We start from the raw sequence: 21,069 nt of genomic DNA, 5'->3' as shown, positions 1-21,069 counted from the left end.
CCGCCTCTCGACGGCGCTGGTTTGGGCTGATCGAGCAACGCGCCCTCCATAGCTTTAATTCTTGGGAGTATTGTAAAGCACTTGGCGCCTGGGACGCCTTCTCTGCAAATTTCTGGCTGGTGTATGTCTTGCTAAGAGCGTGGTTATTCGGGCATCCAGGGACGAGCATGTATGTGTATGCAGAACCTTGCTGAAGACAAAGTCTTTAGCTTCTCCTGTATAACATAACCAAGGTCGTAGTGAAGCTGGAACCCCAAGAGGCAGCTGAGCATGCAGTGCTATCCAGTTGTCACTTTGATGAAGTCTTTAGCTTCTCCATTCGCCCTCTTGTTTCTTTTTGGACTGATGTGTTCAAGCCAGAAAACCAGCAGTTTGGTTTAATAATCACAATAGATAGGTTGAGTACCCCTGAGTAAAGATCAGTGCCACGTGCCCGTTCCCATAATTGTCTTTGGCACCTTGACTACCGTTAACTGTCTAATTGGCTTTAGTCTCTTTCGCTGACCGTGAGTTTTGAAACGGAACAATGTGCAAAAATGTTGCAGTTGTAGATAAGTTACATACCAAATGTCAAACATGTTGATACTGAATGTGTAATTTATCTCTTACAGGGCATATCTTGACAACATAACAGCAATTGGGCCCAGAACAGTTGGAAGTCCAGAAAATGAAGTTCTTGCAGTTAACTATCTCTTAGAACAAATTAGGGCAATAGAAAGAGAAAGCACAGATGCTCACAAGATATCTGTAGACATACAGAGGCCCACAGGCACCTTCAGCATTGACTTTTTAGGAGGCTTTACTAGTTACTATGCAAATATAACCAATGTCGTAGTGAAGCTGGAACCCCGAGATGGAGCTGAGCATGCAGTGCTATCCAATTGTCACTTTGATTCCGTACCAAATACCCCGGGTAGGTCCACGTGTTCGTTCTGCAGTTCTTTATATGATGCGAGCCATGGTGCTTTGCTCGCTCTCTTCTCATACCAAGTAGGCTTATAGCCACATGCTGCAATACTCCATGTGCCAACTAGTCTGCATGATTTCCGTGAGATTCAGTGTTTAGAGTGGTCCTGTTGAACTCAGGATTTCGCTTTCACTTTCTGGTAGGCAGCAAATTACAGATGCTAGATTTAGTTTTCTAGAAAGTTTGGTTATATCTGCCTTTCTTGTAATTCACTGCTTATGCATGTAGTTCATCTGCTGCTTCCACCTGTCGTTCAGGTCTTTCTGTACTTCTATACTGATTTAATCCAGGCTTTCCTCCCACAGGATGCTTTGTGCCAGAGTCTATTCCCACCCCCACTAATCGGCCTGCGTTTTCCCCTCCCTTTGCTGGTATCCTACTTCATCTCAGATTTTCAGTGTGATATCCTTATGGTATGCCAATTTTTTTTTCTTTCTGCATTCAAAGCATCTGTCTCAAAAGACTGTAGTGATCAAAGATTAAGGTACTGTTGTCTTGTTAGCGTGTACATCTCTCTTGCTGCTACTTTCACTGTTGCGTACTCTCTTATTCTTGTTCCTCTGCATTTTTACAAATCTAATCACGTTAAATAATTATTGCAGCAAAGGTGTAAACACCTTTGTAAATACATGGTTTTAACAGTGCCAGGAAGGTAGGGAACTGAAAACCACATGAAAACATCTGTTGTAACACTCAGCCACAGGTGTGTGCCTGTTTTTGCAGTTGAAAAATACCTACAGATTTCAGTCACCAACAGCACAGCTTTTACGGAAGTTTCTTCATTTACACCCCATAAGATATTTTATTTTGGGGCGTAAGCCTTCTGTTCTTTAGCACATGCAAATAGTCTCCATTACTGAGAAAACCATTGAGTATTATCTAGAGAAACAAAACACTTACCATACTCTTTGTGCCTTTTTTCTGTCAAATAGTATACAGAACTTCTCTTTGTCCTCAATCGTATTTAGGCAAGATTACTTTCCAAATTAAGCTTAATAACTGCTTGATTATTACACATGTGCTGTGATTTAGGAACTGCAGAGATGCTAATTACTGTATTTATAGTTTAAGTAGGTCTGCCTAGACTTAGAAAGAGTAATTCACAAGCATAATACAGTGAATTATTGAAAACTGTCTTTAAATTGATTCCTGACGTAAATCGTGTGTCCGCTTCTATGTGTTGTAAAATGGGATTATCTCTACATCAATTACTTCCTTTACAGTTTCTCAGATGGTAAAATATTTCACCAACCTTGCACAGAGGTGCCAAAAAACATGAGTGATTTGTATAGGATTATACGGAAATCTGGGGGGGAGCTTGAAATCAGCCTGTGTGCTTGCCCTTAATCACAAAGCAGCCTAGCCCTTTACTACAACAGAGAGAAACTGCTCTTTCATTTTCTTGGTGTGAAATTCACACATAACCTAAACAAGAACCTTTTGTTTTCTGTTCTGTATTTCTGTCAGTTACTTGCTTACAGCTTTTTTTCATTACCAAAAATGTGTTATTTAACCAGAGTAAGCAGGACTCGGTGATCAGTGAGTAAATGATTGGGGCTTGGGCTAGATGACCTCTAAAGGTCCCTTCCAACACAAAGCATTCTGTGATTCTATGAATACACTTGAAAATCAGATAATAAAACATAACCTGCTGTTGATTCTTATGCATACAAAATGAGTAAAGCAAAACTCAGCAAGCTATTAGAGCATCAGTGTTAGAAAGCTTGAGTTCCTTGTGAAGGAAAAACTTAAAACTGTAAACTCCTAAAACATGTCTCTTGTTCTAATAGTACTAATTTTCAGTTTATATGGCCTATTTGATTCTTTTCCAATAAACTTGAAGGCAGAAACTTCCTTGGAGTTATCACAGATGTAGCTGATAACATTGTTTTCTTAGGCTACTGATATTTGCCATAAAATCTGTTTTAACCTCCCGTCAGTTTTGCTGTATATGAAGTATTTGAGGATGACACTTTCTCTGTGAGCTTGTGTCATAGTCATGGCTACATGGCTGCTTTAATTGATGTAAATCTGTATGTCTGTTGAAACCAATAACTTTTATTTTTCTTAGATTCACAGCAAGGCAGGTAAGTGATTAATCTCCATGAAATCTATAACTTCTAGCTGAATTTTCAACACAGCGTAAGTTAGATAAAAGATAGTGTGGCTAAGAGTAGACTACTGATAAATTCAGGTAGCAGTATAATCAGGGCTTTAAATCAGATATTCCTAATTCCTAAAGGGGGGAATTTTTGTAAAACTTTTGGCAGAACAAGGTATTAATATCTGAGAAATAGGTTAGAGAACAGTGTATTGGAAAGATTTTGGTTTTATTTATTTATTCTAAAGTACTTCCATACAATAAGGTAAGGCTAAAATTTAGACTTGAGATTTGTGTTTGTGTCAGGAATATGCCCCTTACCCAGAAGGAGCAGATATGTCTAAATTTTGCCAAGTTACAAGCTTTGGAAAAGCTGATTTTTTTTTTATATGTAAATTAAACAGTTTTAGCAGCTAATGAGTCTGCCCTAATAGCATGCTGAGGCCTGGCCACATTGTTGTCATCATCTCAATGCACATTGGCATTGTATATGCAACTGATGCCTAAAGGAATGAGGTTAAATAACTCTGCTCCCAAGTGGGATAAGCAGATGGTATAGCTTGCACCGAAGTGAGGGAAATGGGGCAGCAGACCTTGGCTAAACTATGGATGCTTAATCAAGATAAAAAGAATGGCGGGGCATGGGAGGAGGTGTGGAGAAGTGTGATGAAGAAGAAGTTGGATGAGGAACTCAAAAAGAGAACAGACTACTGAGCTCAGACCAAAAGGGGTTTTCTGCAAGGAAAGTAGAATGGTGGAAGGCATCTCATCATGAAAATACTGTATTATAATGTGTACTTTCATTTTAAGAATGTTTTAAAGCTGTGAATTCTGGCGTTTCCTTTTCTTTAGTTTTCAAGATTGGCCTTAGGTTACTTTGAGGCTTTGTCCATTTATTTGAATGTATTGTAACAGTGTAGAATGCTTTAGGGTGACTTGTGTGGGAATATTTATTTTTAAAAATGTGAGTAAGCTGGAAGTGAAAATGTTGTACTTGTTTATTCATATTGTTCTTAGAAAAATAGATAATGATCACTTTGCTTGTTGAGTGACCTGGTTAGTCTGCTTCTCGTGAACAGTAGTATTGGATCTGATATCTTGCACTTCACTTGCTCAACTTTTGAACACTTTTTCTTTCAGCTCTTGCTTTTAACTAGTATAGATGAAGGGTACAAGCAGTAGCAGAAAATATACTAAAGCTTGATGTAATTGTGCCTCAGATTAAGTGACTAAGGCAGCATAGAGCTTTTTGCTTCTCTGGTCTTTGTTGCAATTCTGTGTGTTCGTTGGTTTAATACTATGGTTTAATACTATGGTTTAATACTATTCTGCTGATTATTTTCAGGTGCCAGTGATGATGCTGTTAGCTGCGCAGTGATGCTTGAAATACTTAATACACTTTCAAAATCATCAGAGCCCCTGCAGCATGCTGTCATATTCTTATTTAATGGTGCAGAAGAAAATATTTTGCAGGTAAGAATATGCCAGAACTATAAAACATACATCAAAGTTGTGTATTAAGACTCTGACAAAGGAAAGATTAACTGCTGATATAGATTGTGTTTAATTTGTTGAAATATTAGTTAAATGCCAGTCTTAGCATTCTGTGGAAAATTTATTTGATTTCAAAGGGAAAAATGTACTTAGATTAAGAATATTGTCCATGTTCATTTAATTAGAAGGCTTGGATTTTCTGTGTCTGTTCGTGTTGTAAGTGATCTGACTGCCTTGTCCAATCTTGAGTTGTGATCGTATGTGATGGAAAATAACATTTAGGTTGATCTGGAAGTTAGTTGACTTTTTTTGTTTTTTGTTTTCCCATCAAGGCTAGTCACGGCTTCATTACACAACATGAGTGGGCCAAGTCAATTAGAGCTTTTATTAACCTGGAGGCAGCAGGTGTAGGAGGAAAAGAACTTGTTTTTCAAACAGGTATGAGCTTGTACTTTGTCCAGTTTCTGCTAGGCTGATTTGATAATAAACAAGGTAGACTTGAGGAAGTATTGAAAGTGACTCATAAGCTTAAGATAGGAGAACCTCTGCGCCTCTTTCCCAACCCTGTGTGACAAATAAGTTGCTCGCCATCTTTAGATACACTTTAGACTAAAGCGCTGCCACAGGATTTGCCTCATAGGTGGGAAGCCTGTGTAGAACAGAATTATGGAACTTGTAAAAGGGAACTACACCAAGGTAATAAGAAAACCAGGTTTAAATATCTCTGGTATCTTGCATACTCATACTTTCATATGCTTTATTTAATTTTTACAGCAGTTCTTTGAAAATCTTTGCAGGGAGGTGTTGTTATTAGAACTCCACCTGCTGCTCCGGAAGCAGCAAAACTTGTGTGTTTTGTAGGCTACAGTTAAACTTCTGCTCCATCCTAGTTGGACTGCAGACTCCCTTCTACTGCTGGAGCTGCTTAATTTTTTAAGTTCACTTGCATCAAATGCTTTAAAGAAGACTTTTCTTTAAACAACAATTTTGAGGTGTGATACATAGATCATAAATTGGAAACTCAGCTAAAGGTTGTGACTTCTTCATTAGTGCTGGGTCTTTTTTGGGAGATGGCTTATCTATCAGCAAACACAAATGCAGTTATATACACACACACCCCCCACACCCCCACCCACCCCCTGTGGGGCAACAGCATTAAAATGCTAATGAGTTCCTTTGCGTTATTTATGTGTTACCATAAACATACGTATCTTAACTGAAGTTCTAAAAGTATTTGTTGTGAACGTCCTGCTCATCTTTTCTTAGGACCTGAGAATCCTTGGTTGGTACAAGCATACGTAGCTGCAGCCAAACATCCCTTTGCCTCTGTGGTGGCACAGGAAATATTTCAGAGTGGTATTATCCCAGCAGATACAGACTTCCGTATCTACAGGGACTTTGGCAATGTTCCAGGTATGCTATCAGAAGACGTGTCAATGTGCATTATGCAGCCATTTATCTTAAGTTTATAACAAGGAGACTGTTCTGCGGTTCACTATGCGAAGGTCCTCAAATTTGGTTTGTCTTTGAGTTTGGGAGCAAATTTTCCTGCTTGTTTTCTAAGATTTGGTTTGATGCGTAGGTTGTTAAGGATGTTCTTTGGAGACTGCTGTTTTCCAGAAAGAAACTACATGGTAGAAAAAATTCTTGAAATTTAGGAAAACACTCCAGGAATTAACAGTACACTATTAAATATTCTGTTTTGAGACATTTTAATAATTATCCTAATAACCTGCTTGAAGTAATTAAATGTCTGCTCCTAATGGATAAACCAAAATCATCTTTCTTAAAGGTAGTCACTTAGTGATTAATGCATTTTCATTACTTTTGGGGGTTTTTTTTTTGTTGTAGTCAAGCACAGGACAGCAGATTTTGGTTTTGCTAATCGGTTTATGGTTTGCTATCCATTCTGCAGAGAATGACCAGTGGGAAAAAAATGTAGAATGCATAATGCAAACACAATTCAAAGGAATGTAAACTTTAGTAAAATCCTTGCTGTCTGGCACAGGTTGCCACTGGAGTCACTTTCAAAAAAAGTGATATTTCTGAATTGATTCTTGGAACAAAACATGTTAGCATATTCTGAACTGTTCCTGCCTGAAAATAAAGTGGCTGATTTTGTACAAAGTATTCTTTATTTGTTCAGAATTGTACCTGGATCATAAATGGTAAATTAGTTCTCACTGACCTCTGTGTTTTCTAAACAAATAGAAATTAAATAATTGAGTTAAAGAACTAGTTTATTCCTCTTTGTCCACTGGTAGAATGGAGGTCTGATTTGTTAAACCTCTGTAAAATTGTGAGGATTCAGATTGTAGACACAGCTTTTTGCATATGCAGCTGAGGGGTTGGGTGTGCTTGGGATACACTGAATGTGTAATTAATCTTGCAGAAATTTTTTTTGGTAAATATTTTTTCTTTATTTTTACAAATTATTTGGACTTCTAAGAGTTTTCAGATGGGCTCTTTGAAAAGCTGTTTGCAAATTAGAAGTAAGAACAACACACCTGGTATTTTGAGAAGGTGTTTCGATAGTTCCACAGTGCTGCTTTTTATTACTTTTCAGCATGTATCTCTATTGATGTTTTACTAGTAATTGTTTGGAAAGCACCTTGTACATGTTTTCTGAAGTAGAGATGGTTGAGAATTTTCATATGTTTCTCCAGTAGAGATCAGTTTGTGTACAGATGTCGTGCAAATGAACGCGTTAGAAAGGACACATACTTTAAAATGTTTTAAAAGTGTCCTTTTTTTAAATACACGTGTATTCCCAGTTAGTCTTCCTTCTACAAAACAGACTGTTTTGTTCATCTTCAAGGCTAGTGAGAGGGCTACAAAGTAGAGCAACGTTTTGTGTGAAATACATCTGGGGCTTTCAAATGTTTGTTTTGAGGTTTTAGGTTTACATAATTTCAAACATGCTTTTTCTCTCTCTGCAGGAATAGATTTGGCCTTTATTGAAAATGGCTACATTTATCATACGAAATATGACACATCAGACAGAATTTTAACAGATTCCATTCAGAGAGCAGGTTGGTACTCCAAGAATTCAGTAATTTACTGAGGAGTAGTGCAGCTGCTTTTTCATTTTTCTGTAAGACTACTGTTGCAAGAGATGCATAATTTTAATTACACATTAAGAACATGCTAGACATGTTCTAAAGAACAAAGAATTAACTGAATGCATTTATTAAAATACAAAAGAAATATGTTTGGTCAACTTGGAAAGATAAGCTTTATCAGCATACAGTGATGTTGACTTGAAAGTAACTGTGGGATCTAATTAAGGTTATAATCTAGCCGTTGCTACCTGATTTTTCAGCATTCTGCATTCCTTTTCTCTCAGTAAGTCCTCTTATTGAGTAATGTTCATCGTGAGAAGCTTATGGTTAAGGTGGTGGCATAGAGACTGATGTGCCAGCAGAGGTTTTTCTTACATGATGGTTTGCAGTCAAACTTATGTGGTAGCATGCAGACTGTGGATAAACAGGTTTTATTTTACACTAACGGGTTGAGCTCATAGCAAGCTATTTGACAGACTGCAGTAAGGAAAACTGCAGTAAGACGTTTGGTTTCCCAGGAAAAACAAGCATAGTCCTAAATGCCTCCAGGATTTTGACCATTTCCCCCTTTAAGCTTATACAGAAGCCAGCTTGGATGGCCAGCACGAATAAGTTTTAAACACTTTCTTCTGCCAATGCAGTTGCAAACCAGAAAATTATGCTTCTAAATTCCTGTTGGAAAGATGATTTTACTGGTTGTGGTAGTTACATAGAATACCTCTTGCTAAACATATCACAGCTGGAAAAAAAAAAGACAAACTTTTAAGCCAGTAAGCACTCTTACAGGTCAAACAAAAGCAAAAGTTGGGAAGAATTGTTCTCATTTGATGACATATGTTTTGTCTGTACTGTATGAAAGGAAAAGGTGGTTGGTACCTAAGTTTAAAAATACATGAAGCTTCCCAAGTATACTTACTTTAGTGAGAGCTGTATAGATTAACTCATGAAAATACTATGCTGTGGATAGGATCGGATACCTATTTCAGAATAATCAGTTGATATATTTAAGTCTTTGAGGATATTTCAATACAGTTTTATTTAAAGAACGCTTGTATTTAATAGAATGTTGTGTGCTAATTCATCAACCCTGATGTAATTATGTTGTGTATCTGCTTTTTTAATAGGTGACAATATTCTAGCTGTCCTAAAGTACCTAGCAACATCAGACAAGTTGGCTAAATCTTTTGAGTATCGACATGGAAATGTTGTGTTCTTCGATGTATTTGGTTTATTTGTCCTGGCTTACCCTGCTCGTGTTGGCACCATCATGAACTATATTACAGCCGCAATTGCTTTTCTTTATTTAATCAAGAAAGTATTACAGCCCAAAACCAGAGGTAAGTCTTAATTCTTAAATTCAATCCCATTACTCTTTAATGAATAGCAATTAGTAGATGAAGAAGCATTCAGGCAATTAAGGCATCTTTTTAGATGAACTATAGAAATAAATTTTGTGTGTGCAGCATGCCATAGGAGTTGCTTTGTGTTTAAATCTCTTAACTGTGAATAATTATGATGAAGAAAGATTATGATAGGCCTAGATGTCTAGCATTTATGAATCATGATTATGTCTTGAGTCCTTTCATGAAGATTAAAATTAAATCTTTTCAAGATCTGAAAATGGAGAAAAATAACATTTGTTTAGTATCTATATAAACTCATTGTTCTCTTAGGGCAGGTAGGGCTTCAGAATCATGTTTCTTTAACACCTGTCCATAGGCAGGAGCAAATATGAAAACAACAAATGGGGAAAAAGATAAGAAAGCTTAATAAAGGATCTAAAACAACTTAAATCTTCTAGTTAGACCTTTTCAGGTATGTGTAGAAACATACCTGTTTAAAAAAAAAAAAAACAAAAAAAAAAACCAAACCACAACCACCCCCACCCCCAAAATATAGCAAATGTTTTTGGAGTACGAAGTAGTTACAGGAAAAGGAACTGTATTTTTTTTTTTTTTTGGATGCTTTATAGATGGTAGTGTGGCTCCACTGGTTCCCTAGAGAAATTTTTACTATCAGGAGCATGGTGATCTGCAAGACACACTAGTACTCCAGGAATAAATCTTGCAGTGGGGAAGACTGCAAAAAAAACTTGCAAAGAAATAGGAAATAGGCTAAGTGATTTAGACCATGCTGTTAAGAAATCTTCAGAGTGGACTCCTCATGCAGTTTTATTTTGGCTGTTAAAGCTAAAGCAATTATACTGTGGGGTAATGACAGCCTTGATGATAGTCTGCAGTTAGAATACATGACCATTGAACAGAACTTCTTTTTTCTTCTTTATAGCTATTCATAACCTGAAGAAATTCTTTACTGCATTTGGCTTCACACTGATAAGCTGGGTCTGCACACTGGTGACAGTCCTTTCAGTGGCAGCATTTGTCTCTGTCATTGGACGGTCTCTTTCTTGGTACACCCATTTCTATGTTTCTGTGTTTCTGTATGGCACTGCAGCTGCAGCTAAGCTCATTCTTGTGCATAGACTAGCCAAGAAGTTCTTCTACAAGGTAAGCTTGACTTCGTTGCTAATGTTGAAGGGCAATGTAATGTGGAAGACTTAATTTTTGAGTTGATGAAAAAGATGCAAAAAGTTTTCTGTATTGGACAGAAGTATTTAAAGTGTTGCTGTAAAAATTGCTTCATCTAAGCATAGGGATTGCTCTACTACATCAGAGAGTTAAGAGCTTCATGATTTAAGACTTTCTCCTTGCTAATGACCTTTAGGAGCTACTTCAGAAAAAACGGCAAAAACCTAGTAGAATACAGTATAAGGTACTGTGTCTCTGCCTGCACATTCCTTTCCTGCCATCACTTCAGTGATAAGAGAGCAGAGCAATAGCTGGAATATTTAGATTTTTTTTTTATACCTTTCAATATTCTTGATAATTACAGAATCTCCATATATACTCAAATGTTCTTTGAATCTTAGCAGATCCTTTACTCTGAATATACTTGCATGACAGGTTCCCTAAATTTAATAATTTATTTTGGTATCGTTAGTCTTTATTTAATCTAATTTAACATTTACATTTTGTTTTGAAACTTGGAATTCCAGTTCTTTCTGTTTTATTCTGTCCTTTTCTTATGCATGTTGCTTTGGTGATGTAATTTGTATTCATAAACTTATAAGCAAGTAGTAAGCCCTTTTTTTTTCCCAGATGTTTCGTATGAGAGCTTTTTCTTACATCTGTTAGAATTTCTAGTTCTGTTGTGCCCTCTTCTAACATAGTAATCTGCTGTACAGAGTTTTCTAAATGAAGCTGTTGTAAAAATTTAAGTAATCACCCTTCCCCCTATGATTATTCTGATGGTTAGTTATTTTGACCACAGCCAGAGGTGGAACAGAGCTCTTGGTAGTCCATGTTCTTTTCTGCAATAGGTAAAGGTCATTTAGGGCCCTGCAAGGCTTGGTGAGGATTCAGTACCCTTCCATTGATTACTGTCTGTCTACCTTTTCTGCTTAGGATTGTTTTTTATAGACTAACCAATGTGATTTAATATACCTAATAATGTCATAATAATTTATAGCTCATAACAATCTCATGTATTTACATGATAGTTTAATGGTTTTGCATTAAAAACAAATAGGGCTTTGAGGTATCTGACAGGTGATGCTCTTCTAGGGCAGAAGTTGACTACCTGAGCCTGTTAGGTTTAGGTTGTAGGCACAATAATATTTAGTCATTCAGCTTCCTGTTACTTACCTGCTCAGCCACTTGTACAAGCTTTGGGCAAGGGAATTTAGGAAACCTAAGTTGCCAGCCAAATCCAGCTTCATCCAAGTATTTGAAGAAGTTTTAAGAACTACTGAAATTTGATTGTATGGAAGGTTCTGGATGGATCCATGATGTCTTTATCTGGAAATGGGTTTTTTAATTGTTCGTAGAAGGGGAGTGTGAAATGGTATATGTATGGTAACAAATATATGTATGTGGCATTGTCCAAGACATAAGGATTTTTCTGTGTTCTCATGCGATGTGATATGTGAAGTATGCTCAGTAATGAGTGTGTTTGCTTTTTTTTGTTACAGAATATGAATGAGCAGTACCTGGGGGATATTTTTTTTGATGCCTCATTGATGATTTGGTCTATAGTATTGGCTGTGATTACTCAGATGGGCCTTTGTTCAGCATTCATTTGTACATTATGGGTAGCATTTCCTTTACTTGCTAAGCTGATGATCCACAAAGAATTCAGCCAAAAAGGTATGAGTTTTTGAGGGGAGGAGGTTGTATTTCAAAACATTTCCCCCTACTATCATATATTGAGTATTTTTTTCCAAACTCTTATTATAAATTTAAGCAAAAGAACGCCCAAACTTGGAATAGTCAAAGTAGCCATGTGACATTTTTGTAACAAGAAAGTGTTCTTGAACTAAGGACACTCTGAAAGTACGGAGAAGCTCTTTAAAAAAAAAAAAAATACACTGAAAAACATTCTGTGTCTTAGGCTAAAAAGAACAAGGGGCTATTAAGTGATGAGATACTTTGATGGACAGCAAAAGTTGTTAAAAATACTGTAATATTTAAACAGTGTTTGGGACAGAACACCTGTTTAAGTGTTTCTTTTTTTTTGTGATACAAGAATAGTTTTGTGGTGTTTTTGAAAGAGTTATATTGGCACTGGCTATGCAAAATGAGAATCCCTTTCCATATAGATGTCAGGAATGAGGACTAGTATTGTGTATTGGGCCTTGCAGCAGTATATGGGTGTATTAGTAAAGCTCTGTGTGTATGTCCTTTTAGGCTTTTATGGTTTTTTGTCTTTTTTTTCCTGTCCCCTGTAGGTGCCACAGTAAAGTTTGTCATGATGTACATGCTGGGAATGTTTGTTCCCTATCTGTATATGATGTATCTTAGTTGGACTGTTTTTGAAATGTTTACGCCTATCATGGGACGAAGTGGTTCAGAAATTCTACCAGATGTGGTGTTGGCAGGATTTATTGTGGTCATCACTATGATTCTGTCATCCTATTTTGTAAGTAGAACTTGTAAATGCTGTTTAAAGCTTTTAAGCTTTCTCTAGAGTTTAGAATCAATGTTCTTCTGAATTCATACTTGAAGTTAATTTGATTAATTTGAAGTTATTTGATAATATCTTATGTTACAGGAAACTTCTAGGAAACATGCCAAAGATTCAATGTTTTGTGTTAGTCAAAGAAAAGTCATTGAAGCAAGGGTTACAAAAATATTTCTGCTCTATGATGATGTAGTAAAGATTGGTGTAAAATATGCAACTTAATGCTGGAGTTTGAACAGGCATTTGCTTTAGGTGAAGCATAGTATGTAGCTGAACAATACACACACTAAACTTAAAAAATTCTCAAGTTTGTTTTTTTTTTCCTGCCTTTGCTAGAAAGGTTCTAGGTTTTTGTTGGCAGATGTTTTAAAAAATAAGAAAATTTTGAAAGCTCCAGGAAGTACTCACTTTATACCTCTTGGTTTTAAATACTGAGATTACAAAGAAGTGTCTTGTGTCAGGTAGTACTTGCAATGATATCTTTTTAATGTACTTTCAGTTCCGTAATTGGATTTTTGAGTTACACAAATAGTGTCTTGCATCTTAAGGATTGCAGTTTTATAACTGGCTGTCTCTTTATTCTCTAGATTAACTTCATTTACCTTGTCAAAAGTACAAAAACGACGCTAATAACTTTAACTACTGTGTTTGTAGTCACTCTGATTCTCGTTTGTAGTGGAATCTTCTTTCCTTACAGTTCTGATGCCGCTAATCCAAAGCCTAAGCGAGTCTTTCTCCAGGTAAGAAAAGCCTTGCATATTGTATTGCCTCTATTGGTTGCAAGAGTGTTTGTTTTTTTCCAAAGCTGGCTCCCCTCGCCCCCCATCCTAAAAAGTGTAACCTTCCCTCTCTTGCTTGATTTAAAAGCTCTAAGAATTATTCCTGGATTAGAAAGAATTGCTAATGTTTCCCTTGTTTAGTCTCTGTATATTCAGTTCACCTGTGTCAGAAGAGCAGGGGAGTTTTAGGGGGTTTCAAGTGGGAGAGTTGAGTAAGCAGTGATAATGTAAAAAGTGAACGTGATGGGAGATGAGCAAATAGTTACAGGCACAGTCATCGTCTGAATGTAGGTGTTTTTATGGTACATTTCTGTTGAGTAGTGTTCTATATATTCATAAATACTCAGATATGTGTTCAGTGCATACTGAAAATGCAGTAGACCTTAAGGATTGACATGGACGATATTTCGGAATCACTTCTGACTCTTGCAAACTGCACAAGCTCCATCTTTCTGTGTATCTCTTTTTTTTTTTTTTTCTTCTTCTAGCACACAAGCAGAAGATTTCATGATCTAGATGGAAATGTGGTTAAAAGAGACTCTGGTATATGGATTAATGGATTTGATTATAATGGAATATCTCACATAACTCCTCATGTACCTGAAATCAATGACACCATTAGAACTCCATGCGAGGAGCAGGCTCCTTTCTGTGGCCTTCCTTGGATTCTGCCAGTGCATCTCATGTTCTGGTTGGTGTGAACACTGCTTCACTTGAGCTCTTACTGCCAAAGTACATTGGTCATTTATGCAATCTCACTTATGTAAAGGAAGAATAAGTAAGGCTAATCTTGGTCCAAAAGTAAATAATCCTCCCACTTCAGAAGACAGCTAAGCTTCTGAGTAGGTGCAGTGTCTTCTGCTAGAATCTGTGCAGGAGAATGCTGGGTCTGCTGCAGGAGCTGTAGAAGATGATGTGTGGAAAATCAATGTCAGCATCAGTGGAGAAAAAGGTGAAGCAGGAGGACCTTCTAAAGGGCAGTTCAGAGTAGGAGTATGTGTGTCTCTTCCCTTCTTCCCCCCCTCACCCTGTCTGACAGCAGAAGAAGTCCAGAGTAGCTAGTGTCCGCAGAAGAAGACTAGCTGCTGTGGCTATTTCTCATACCCCAAGAATCTTGTGAGCAAAAGTGCAGCAGTTTGAAGATGCAAATATTCTTATTTATTTTATTGTTTTGTAACTTACAGCAGATGAAGTTAATGAATGAACACACTGGTGACTATTTTTCTGTTAATATACCCTTTAAATATTTGTCTGGCCACAGGCTGCTATTTTACCTGCCTTCTGCTAGAATCAGCAGCCTTTGAATATTTCAGTTAGTAACAGCACAGTCAGCTATACTATTCAAAAAGTTCTTCTTGGGTTCCCATATTTATTACCTCTGAGTGTTGCATTAAGAATAAGTTTAAACTTATCTATTTATTCTAACAGGAAAAACTGGTATCTTCCTGCCCCAGAAATTTTTCCAAGAAGCCCCATTCACTTTAAAGTTCTGTCCAAGGAGCTGATTCCCTGGAACTCTGTGAGGTTAAGCTTTGAAGTATCAGGTGAGTTACTGAAGCTTCTGGTTTGTGATTTGTGTTTATTTTTATGCCCCTAATAAATCGGATTTTGACTCCAGTACTGCAGGTTCTAGCGCCATTCCTAGGATAGTGAGCTTTGTGAAATGAGCCTGAATTAATTCAGGTTCATAACACACTGGAAGCTGTGGGTGTTGTGTTGCAGTTGTTATTTGGGGACTGATAACCTTGTCTATTTTGAGTAAGCCTTGATCTTCTTATAGCAAGTCCTTTCTTCAAGTCAACAGCTCTGTCCCTCTCCTACATCATCATCTCGTGTATCTCCCGGCTTAGAAATAACCGAAGCTTTTTCTGTAGAGAAGACAGTTGTATCATGTTCTGGAAGACACAAATAGTAACGCACAGATAACGTGCTACTGTATAGGAAAGCGGATGGTTCTTCTACCTCTGCCTGTTGATACATCTATATACATGCCCCTCTCTGCAGGTCCAAGCCACATGTCTCTCTACATTCGACCACACGAAGGGTCAGCTCTGTCCACCTGGTCCCTCGGGGATGGTATGCCAGTTGCTAGCTCGGGAGGAGACTACTTTGTGTTTTACTCCCGTGGGCTGCAGGCTACACCGTGGCACTTCTGGGTAGAACTGACGGTGAGTATGCTGCTGCTGCAAACCCACCGATCCCTTGGTCTGCCCTGCTGTCACCACTTCTGCATTCTTATGTGAAAAATGTCTTAACTTCCTTAAGCCATCCTTTATTTGATAGATCCTAATTCTAGCTTCCCTCTTTTAATTTGTCCCTCAACTTTATATATCAGCTCACATATATTTTTGATGCGTAGTCCACTAACTTGCCAGGCAGCCAGAGGGAGAGTATTTCTCTGTGTCTCCATGGTCTTAGGTCTTAAGTTTAGATTTCTTTAATCTTAATCTCATAGTTCTTGAAGTTTTATCTTTATTACTGCCATTTCAGAGTTCTCTTTCTTATTGTGAGTAGTTTCCTTTTCATTTATTTTGTTTGCTTGGTTTTTGGAAATTACGGGGAGGGGAGTCCTTGGTGGGAAACAAAGGAATTGGTTGGATGGTTGTGTCCAGAGGGTAGTGGTCAATGGCTCAATGTCCGGATGGAGACCGGTGACGAGTGGTGTCCCTCAGGGGTCCGTACTGGGACTGGTGCTGTTTAATGTTTTCATCAATGACTTGGGCAGCAAGATTGAGTGCACCCTCAGCAAGTTTGCAGATGACACCAAGCTGAGTGATGTGGTTGACACACCAGAAGGACGCGATATCATCCAGAGAGACCTCATGAGGTTCAACAAGGCCAAGTGCAAGGTCCTGCAGCTGGGTTGGGGTAAAGGCGGGGGAAAGAAGGGATGGAGAGCAGCCCTGCCGAGAGGGACTTGGGGGTGCTGGTGGATGAAAAGCTGGACATGAGCCCGCAATGTGTACTGGCAGCCCAGAAGGCCAAGCGTACTCTGGGCTGCATCAAAAGAAGCATGGCCAGCAGGGAGAGGGAGGTGATTCTGGCCCTCTACTCTGGTAAGACGAGACCTCACCTAGAGTACTGCGACCAGCTCTGGAGTTCAGCCTGGAGAAGAGAAGGCTGCGGGGAGACCTGATTGTGGCCTTTCAGTACCTAAAGGGGGCCTATAGGAAAGATGGGGAAAATCTTTTTAGTAGGGCCAGCTGTGACAGGACAGGGGGTAATGGTTTTAAACTGAAGCAGGGTAGGTTTAGACTGTATCTAAGGAAGAAATCCTTTACAATGAGGATGGTGAAACACTGGCAGGGGTTGCCCAGAGAGGTGGTGGAGGCCCCATCCCTGGAAACATTCACGGTCAGGTCAGATGGGGCTCTGAGCAACCTGATCTAGTTAGCAGTGTCCCTGCTTACTGCAGGGCGGTTGGACTAGATGACCTCTAGGGGTCCCTTCCAAACCAAAACTGTGATTGATTGATTGATTCTGTGATTGATTGATTGATTCTGTGATTGATTGATTGATTCTGTGATTGATTGATTGATTCTGTGATTGATTGATTGATTCTGTGATTGATTGATTGATTCTGTGATTGATTGATTGATTCTGTGATTGATTGATTGATTGCCATAAACAATCATAAAGACTGTGTTTTCCCTCTTCTCACTTTCAGGTCCCAGAAAAGCATTCTGATGGAATAGTCTCCCTTGCCATAGCAGCACATTACTTTTTTGGGGAAGATCAAACGTCACCTCAACTCTATGCCTTACTGGAGAGGTTTCCAAACTGGACGTTTTCTTCTGGTTGGTCCTGCACTTACGACCTTTTTGTCTTTTAATGCAGCTCTAATAGGGTAATCTGTCTGGCAAAGAATGCTGTAGTAGCAAACACATTCTCAAAAGGTGCCAGAGACTTTCATGAGAGTTTAAAGTACTTTGGTGACAAATGGTGTTTCTTTGGCAGTTTGACTATTTAAAGACTACTGCTCTCTTGGGGATATAGCGATACTTCGTGTCAATGTGAATACAGTTCATCTTGTTTCTTTCGCCAGAATGGCAGTTTGAGGAGTGAGTTTCTTAAAATGAAAACTGCATTTGAGGAGGTAATGTTAGCATAATATGATAGCTATTGTAATGAAAGGGCCCCATGAAATTAATCTGATGCTTGGTAAAATATAACAAGACTTCACATACATGTGGGGACTATCACCTAATAATCCTATCCGTCCTATTACAGTAAGACCGTCAGCTAAAAGATGTTCGTTCACATGGAGAGGAGGGGGACAGAGGTGGCAAAGTCCTAAACATTACTTTTGTCACTGGATGAAGTCACTGAAAGCTATGATACTTGTGTAGGTTGTGTTCCCAGTCCTTGTCAAATGCACAATGCAGAAAAATTGGCATTATGATGGAATGTGGTAATTTATTTATCTGGATTATCTTTTCCAAATAATATGTTACTGGTAAAAACTTAGCTCCTGCCTTTTTGCCTGTGTCTTCAGTGTTACAACTTGAGTGGGTAAGTTTGACCTAACGATCATCTTGTAGTTTTGTTCCTGTTGGGATCTTTCAGTATCAGCATATGAGCATGTGGCTTACTCTCTTGTATGTAAGAGCACTAAGTCCCCACTCCTTGATGTGGATGTCTTATAATTAATCTACTCTAAATTTCATGTTCTCTTCTAACTTATTAGAATTGGCTAATTTTTGGTATCTCTTCTGGAGAGACTTTTCAGTAATGTGCCAGTATTGCACTTGGCTAATACATTTAACTGTTTCTTAAAATACAGTTTGCTTTCCATAAGGAAAAACACCAAGAAGAGTCATCTTAAAGATGTCTAATGCATCTGTATTGCTCTAGTTTTATTTCCACAGGATGGGTTTTATAAATGACTGTGGGTGATTTAGAATATTTTCAGTTTTAATTGACAAGCTTTGAGTTCAGAACCCACTGACCTCTCTGGTTTTTTTTTTTTTATACTCGCGGGTTTTTTGTGCTGTGTGACAGTTAATGTTAGTTTCTGAAATTCAAAGAACTTCGTGTATCTGAAGAAACATCTTTATGCTTTTTTCCAAAGTATATATGAAACATCCTGTGACATCAATACTGTGCCACAAATTGTACAGAATAGTATTTTGTTCATCTCCTGAGTACTCCCAAATTGCTTGCAAAGCAGATTTTGTGCATGCATCATCATTTCGAGTAAAAACATCCTAGTACCGGGAAGTTTGCAGGGCATGTGAAAGAAAATTTTGTGACACTTCAACTTGTGTGAGCTGTGACAGACAGCAGCTCCCTGATCAGGTATTTTTCTTCTAAATAGTTCTGCAGTTGTGTATGACAGTGGCAAGAACCAGTTTAATTTGTTGCAAGGTACACTCATGAAGGTTGTCAACTGACTTCTGAACTAGGGTAAGAGGTTTAATTACTGTAATCATAATGAACTGGCCATTAGTATCTAAAAAACAGTGGGTCTTTCTACATTAACATGTGCTGTAATATCTGATTTGAAACTACAATCCCTGTATTACGCATTACTTTTTTTAAAGTGCTATTAATGATTTGAAAAACTGAGTTTTAATTCATAACTAGTCTTGAACCTCAGCAAATGTTTCGTACTGTACTCTAGCTGATGCACAGCTAGTTAATTAAAGCTGCACTGATATTTGCCATCTTCCTCAGTTCTATCTTGTGTTTTGCCTCCGATTTAAAGCTTTGGAAAAAATGCTGTGTGAAAAACTTGTTACTGGGAGACAAAAGTATAAAAATGCCTTTTAGCAACTTCTGCAACTTCAGTGAAGCAATAAATTCTGTTAACTCAGGTTTTGACCTTTATTAAACAATTTAATTATGAGGGATGTCTAGTTTGTTGTAAATTTCTGTCTTTGTAAATAAAAGCAAAACTTAATCAGAGAAACTTGATTTTTCAGCATGATTAAAGGTATATTTGTGTTGGTTTTATTCATTGCGCTAATGTTTTACTTAAGTTTGGGATAGAAATACTGTTAAGTGATGCTGGAGTTAGCTAGAGCTGTGTGGAAGAGATGCATGGCCAAAGAATGTAAAAATTGGCTGAGCTGAGAAATGTTAAAATGAGGGCCCTGGCTGGTTGCCTGGAGAGGAAGGTTGTTCTTGAAACAAGATGTGGTATGGAAGAGTTACTGGCAGCAAAGCTGAGTATTCTTTGCAAAACTGATAGTTGAGAGCTAATCTATCACAGGTAGAAAAACAGGATGGAAAATTTTGCTAACTGTTCCAGCGTCCATCTGCTTCCCCACTCAGTACAAGCAGATTAGTCTTCTGCTAATGTGGTTTATTGTTTCTCATAAAAACTATTGTGTGTCTAATTCTGTGAAATAAGCAAAAAGCAAGCAGCTGGTAATTTTAAGGCTAGAATTGCATGGGAGTAGAAAAAGTCTTCATTCTCAGTGGAGGCAGTAGGTAGCTAGTTGATTGGAATTCCCCTATGTTAATCTGAAGCAATTTACATGCACAACCTTTTGTAAATTGCTTTATTCCTCTTTAATGCCAGAGTTCTTCCCTGACTTCTGATAGCTTTCAGAATCTGTTATGTTCTCTATTAATGTGCATAGTACTCTGTTAGATATCTATAAGTAAAAGATTCAGAAATAAGTATTTCATCAATTCAAGTATGTGGTTGCAAAGCAGGCCTGTACATGTTGCGGTTATACAATCTAATGCAGCATTGAGTGTGTCACCATACCTTCAGATTGCCTGTCAGGTGGAAGTATGCATTTGAAAAAAGAAAGTGTTGGGACAAGTGCAATGAACAGGAAAATTTGGCTATTGTACACAAAGCTGAGCTGAGTGGAGCTGCTCTCTGTTAGCAAGACCTGTCTAATGTCTGTTCAATGTAGGTTGGGTTGCAAACCTGTTGGAAAAACACTAATCAAATAGACAAGATCTGACAAGTCCATATGGAGCTAATCGTAGCGTATGGGACATAGCTGCTGAAGAGCTCGCCTGCATGGTAATGCTACTCAGTATTTTTTTCCTTGAGGGCTAAACCTGATCTGGTTCTTGATAATAACCTGGAAGGAACCTTCAGGATGACCCATCATAGAACCTGATGTGCGGTCTTACTGAAGGATGGTTAAGAAGCCATGCAAGATCAGTAACTCTGTGCTGTCACAAAACCATGCGCTTAGACAATGTGAAGTTGTGTAAGGGTGACTTCTGTTTTGAAGATCATAGAACCACTTTGGTTGGAAAAGACCTTTAAGATAATCAAGTCCAACCTTTAACCTAACCCTGCCATCCCACCACTAAACCATGTCCCTAAGCACCTCATCTATCCTTCTTTTAAATACCTTCAGGGATGAGGACTCGACCACCTCCCTGGGCAGCCCATTCCAGAGCCTGGCAACCCTTTCGGTGAAGTTTTTCCTAATGTCTAGCCTAAACCTGCCCTGGCACAGCTTGAAAGCATTCCCTCTTGTCCTATCATCTGATACCAGGGAGAAGAGACTGACCCCCACCTCACTACAGCCTCCTTTCACGTAGTTGTAGAGGGCGATCAGGTCTCCCCTCAGCCTCCTCTTCTCCAGACTGAACAACCCCAGTTCCCTCGCTGCTCCTTTGTATGACTTGTTCCAAACCCCTCACCAGCTTGGTTGCTCTCCTCTGGACATG

General features: G+C 38.3%; 1 protein-coding gene across 1 annotated transcript; it reads left to right on the top strand.

Annotated features, from left to right (window-relative positions):
- Window positions 1–597: 597 nt before the first annotated feature.
- Window positions 598–19,307, top strand: ERMP1 (endoplasmic reticulum metallopeptidase 1; the record flags this gene model as incomplete). The annotated part of the gene is made up of 14 exons (XM_035893646.1): window positions 598–913; window positions 4,414–4,541; window positions 4,895–5,000; window positions 5,829–5,975; window positions 7,502–7,594; window positions 8,749–8,961; window positions 9,911–10,131; window positions 11,655–11,829; window positions 12,411–12,601; window positions 13,231–13,383; window positions 13,911–14,113; window positions 14,851–14,966; window positions 15,427–15,590; window positions 17,090–19,307. Coding segments are annotated over 14 exons (2,391 nt in total), but the record flags the coding sequence as incomplete, so codon positions are not given.
- Window positions 19,308–21,069: the final 1,762 nt, after the last annotated feature.

This window comes from Egretta garzetta, unplaced genomic scaffold, assembly GCF_000687185.1.
Source record: "Egretta garzetta isolate BGI_Z169 unplaced genomic scaffold, ASM68718v1 scaffold250, whole genome shotgun sequence".
In the NCBI taxonomy this organism is placed as follows: domain Eukaryota; kingdom Metazoa; phylum Chordata; class Aves; order Pelecaniformes; family Ardeidae; genus Egretta; species Egretta garzetta.
Note: the sequence above shows the minus strand (reverse complement) of the source record. Positions and strands in the feature narration are given on the sequence as shown.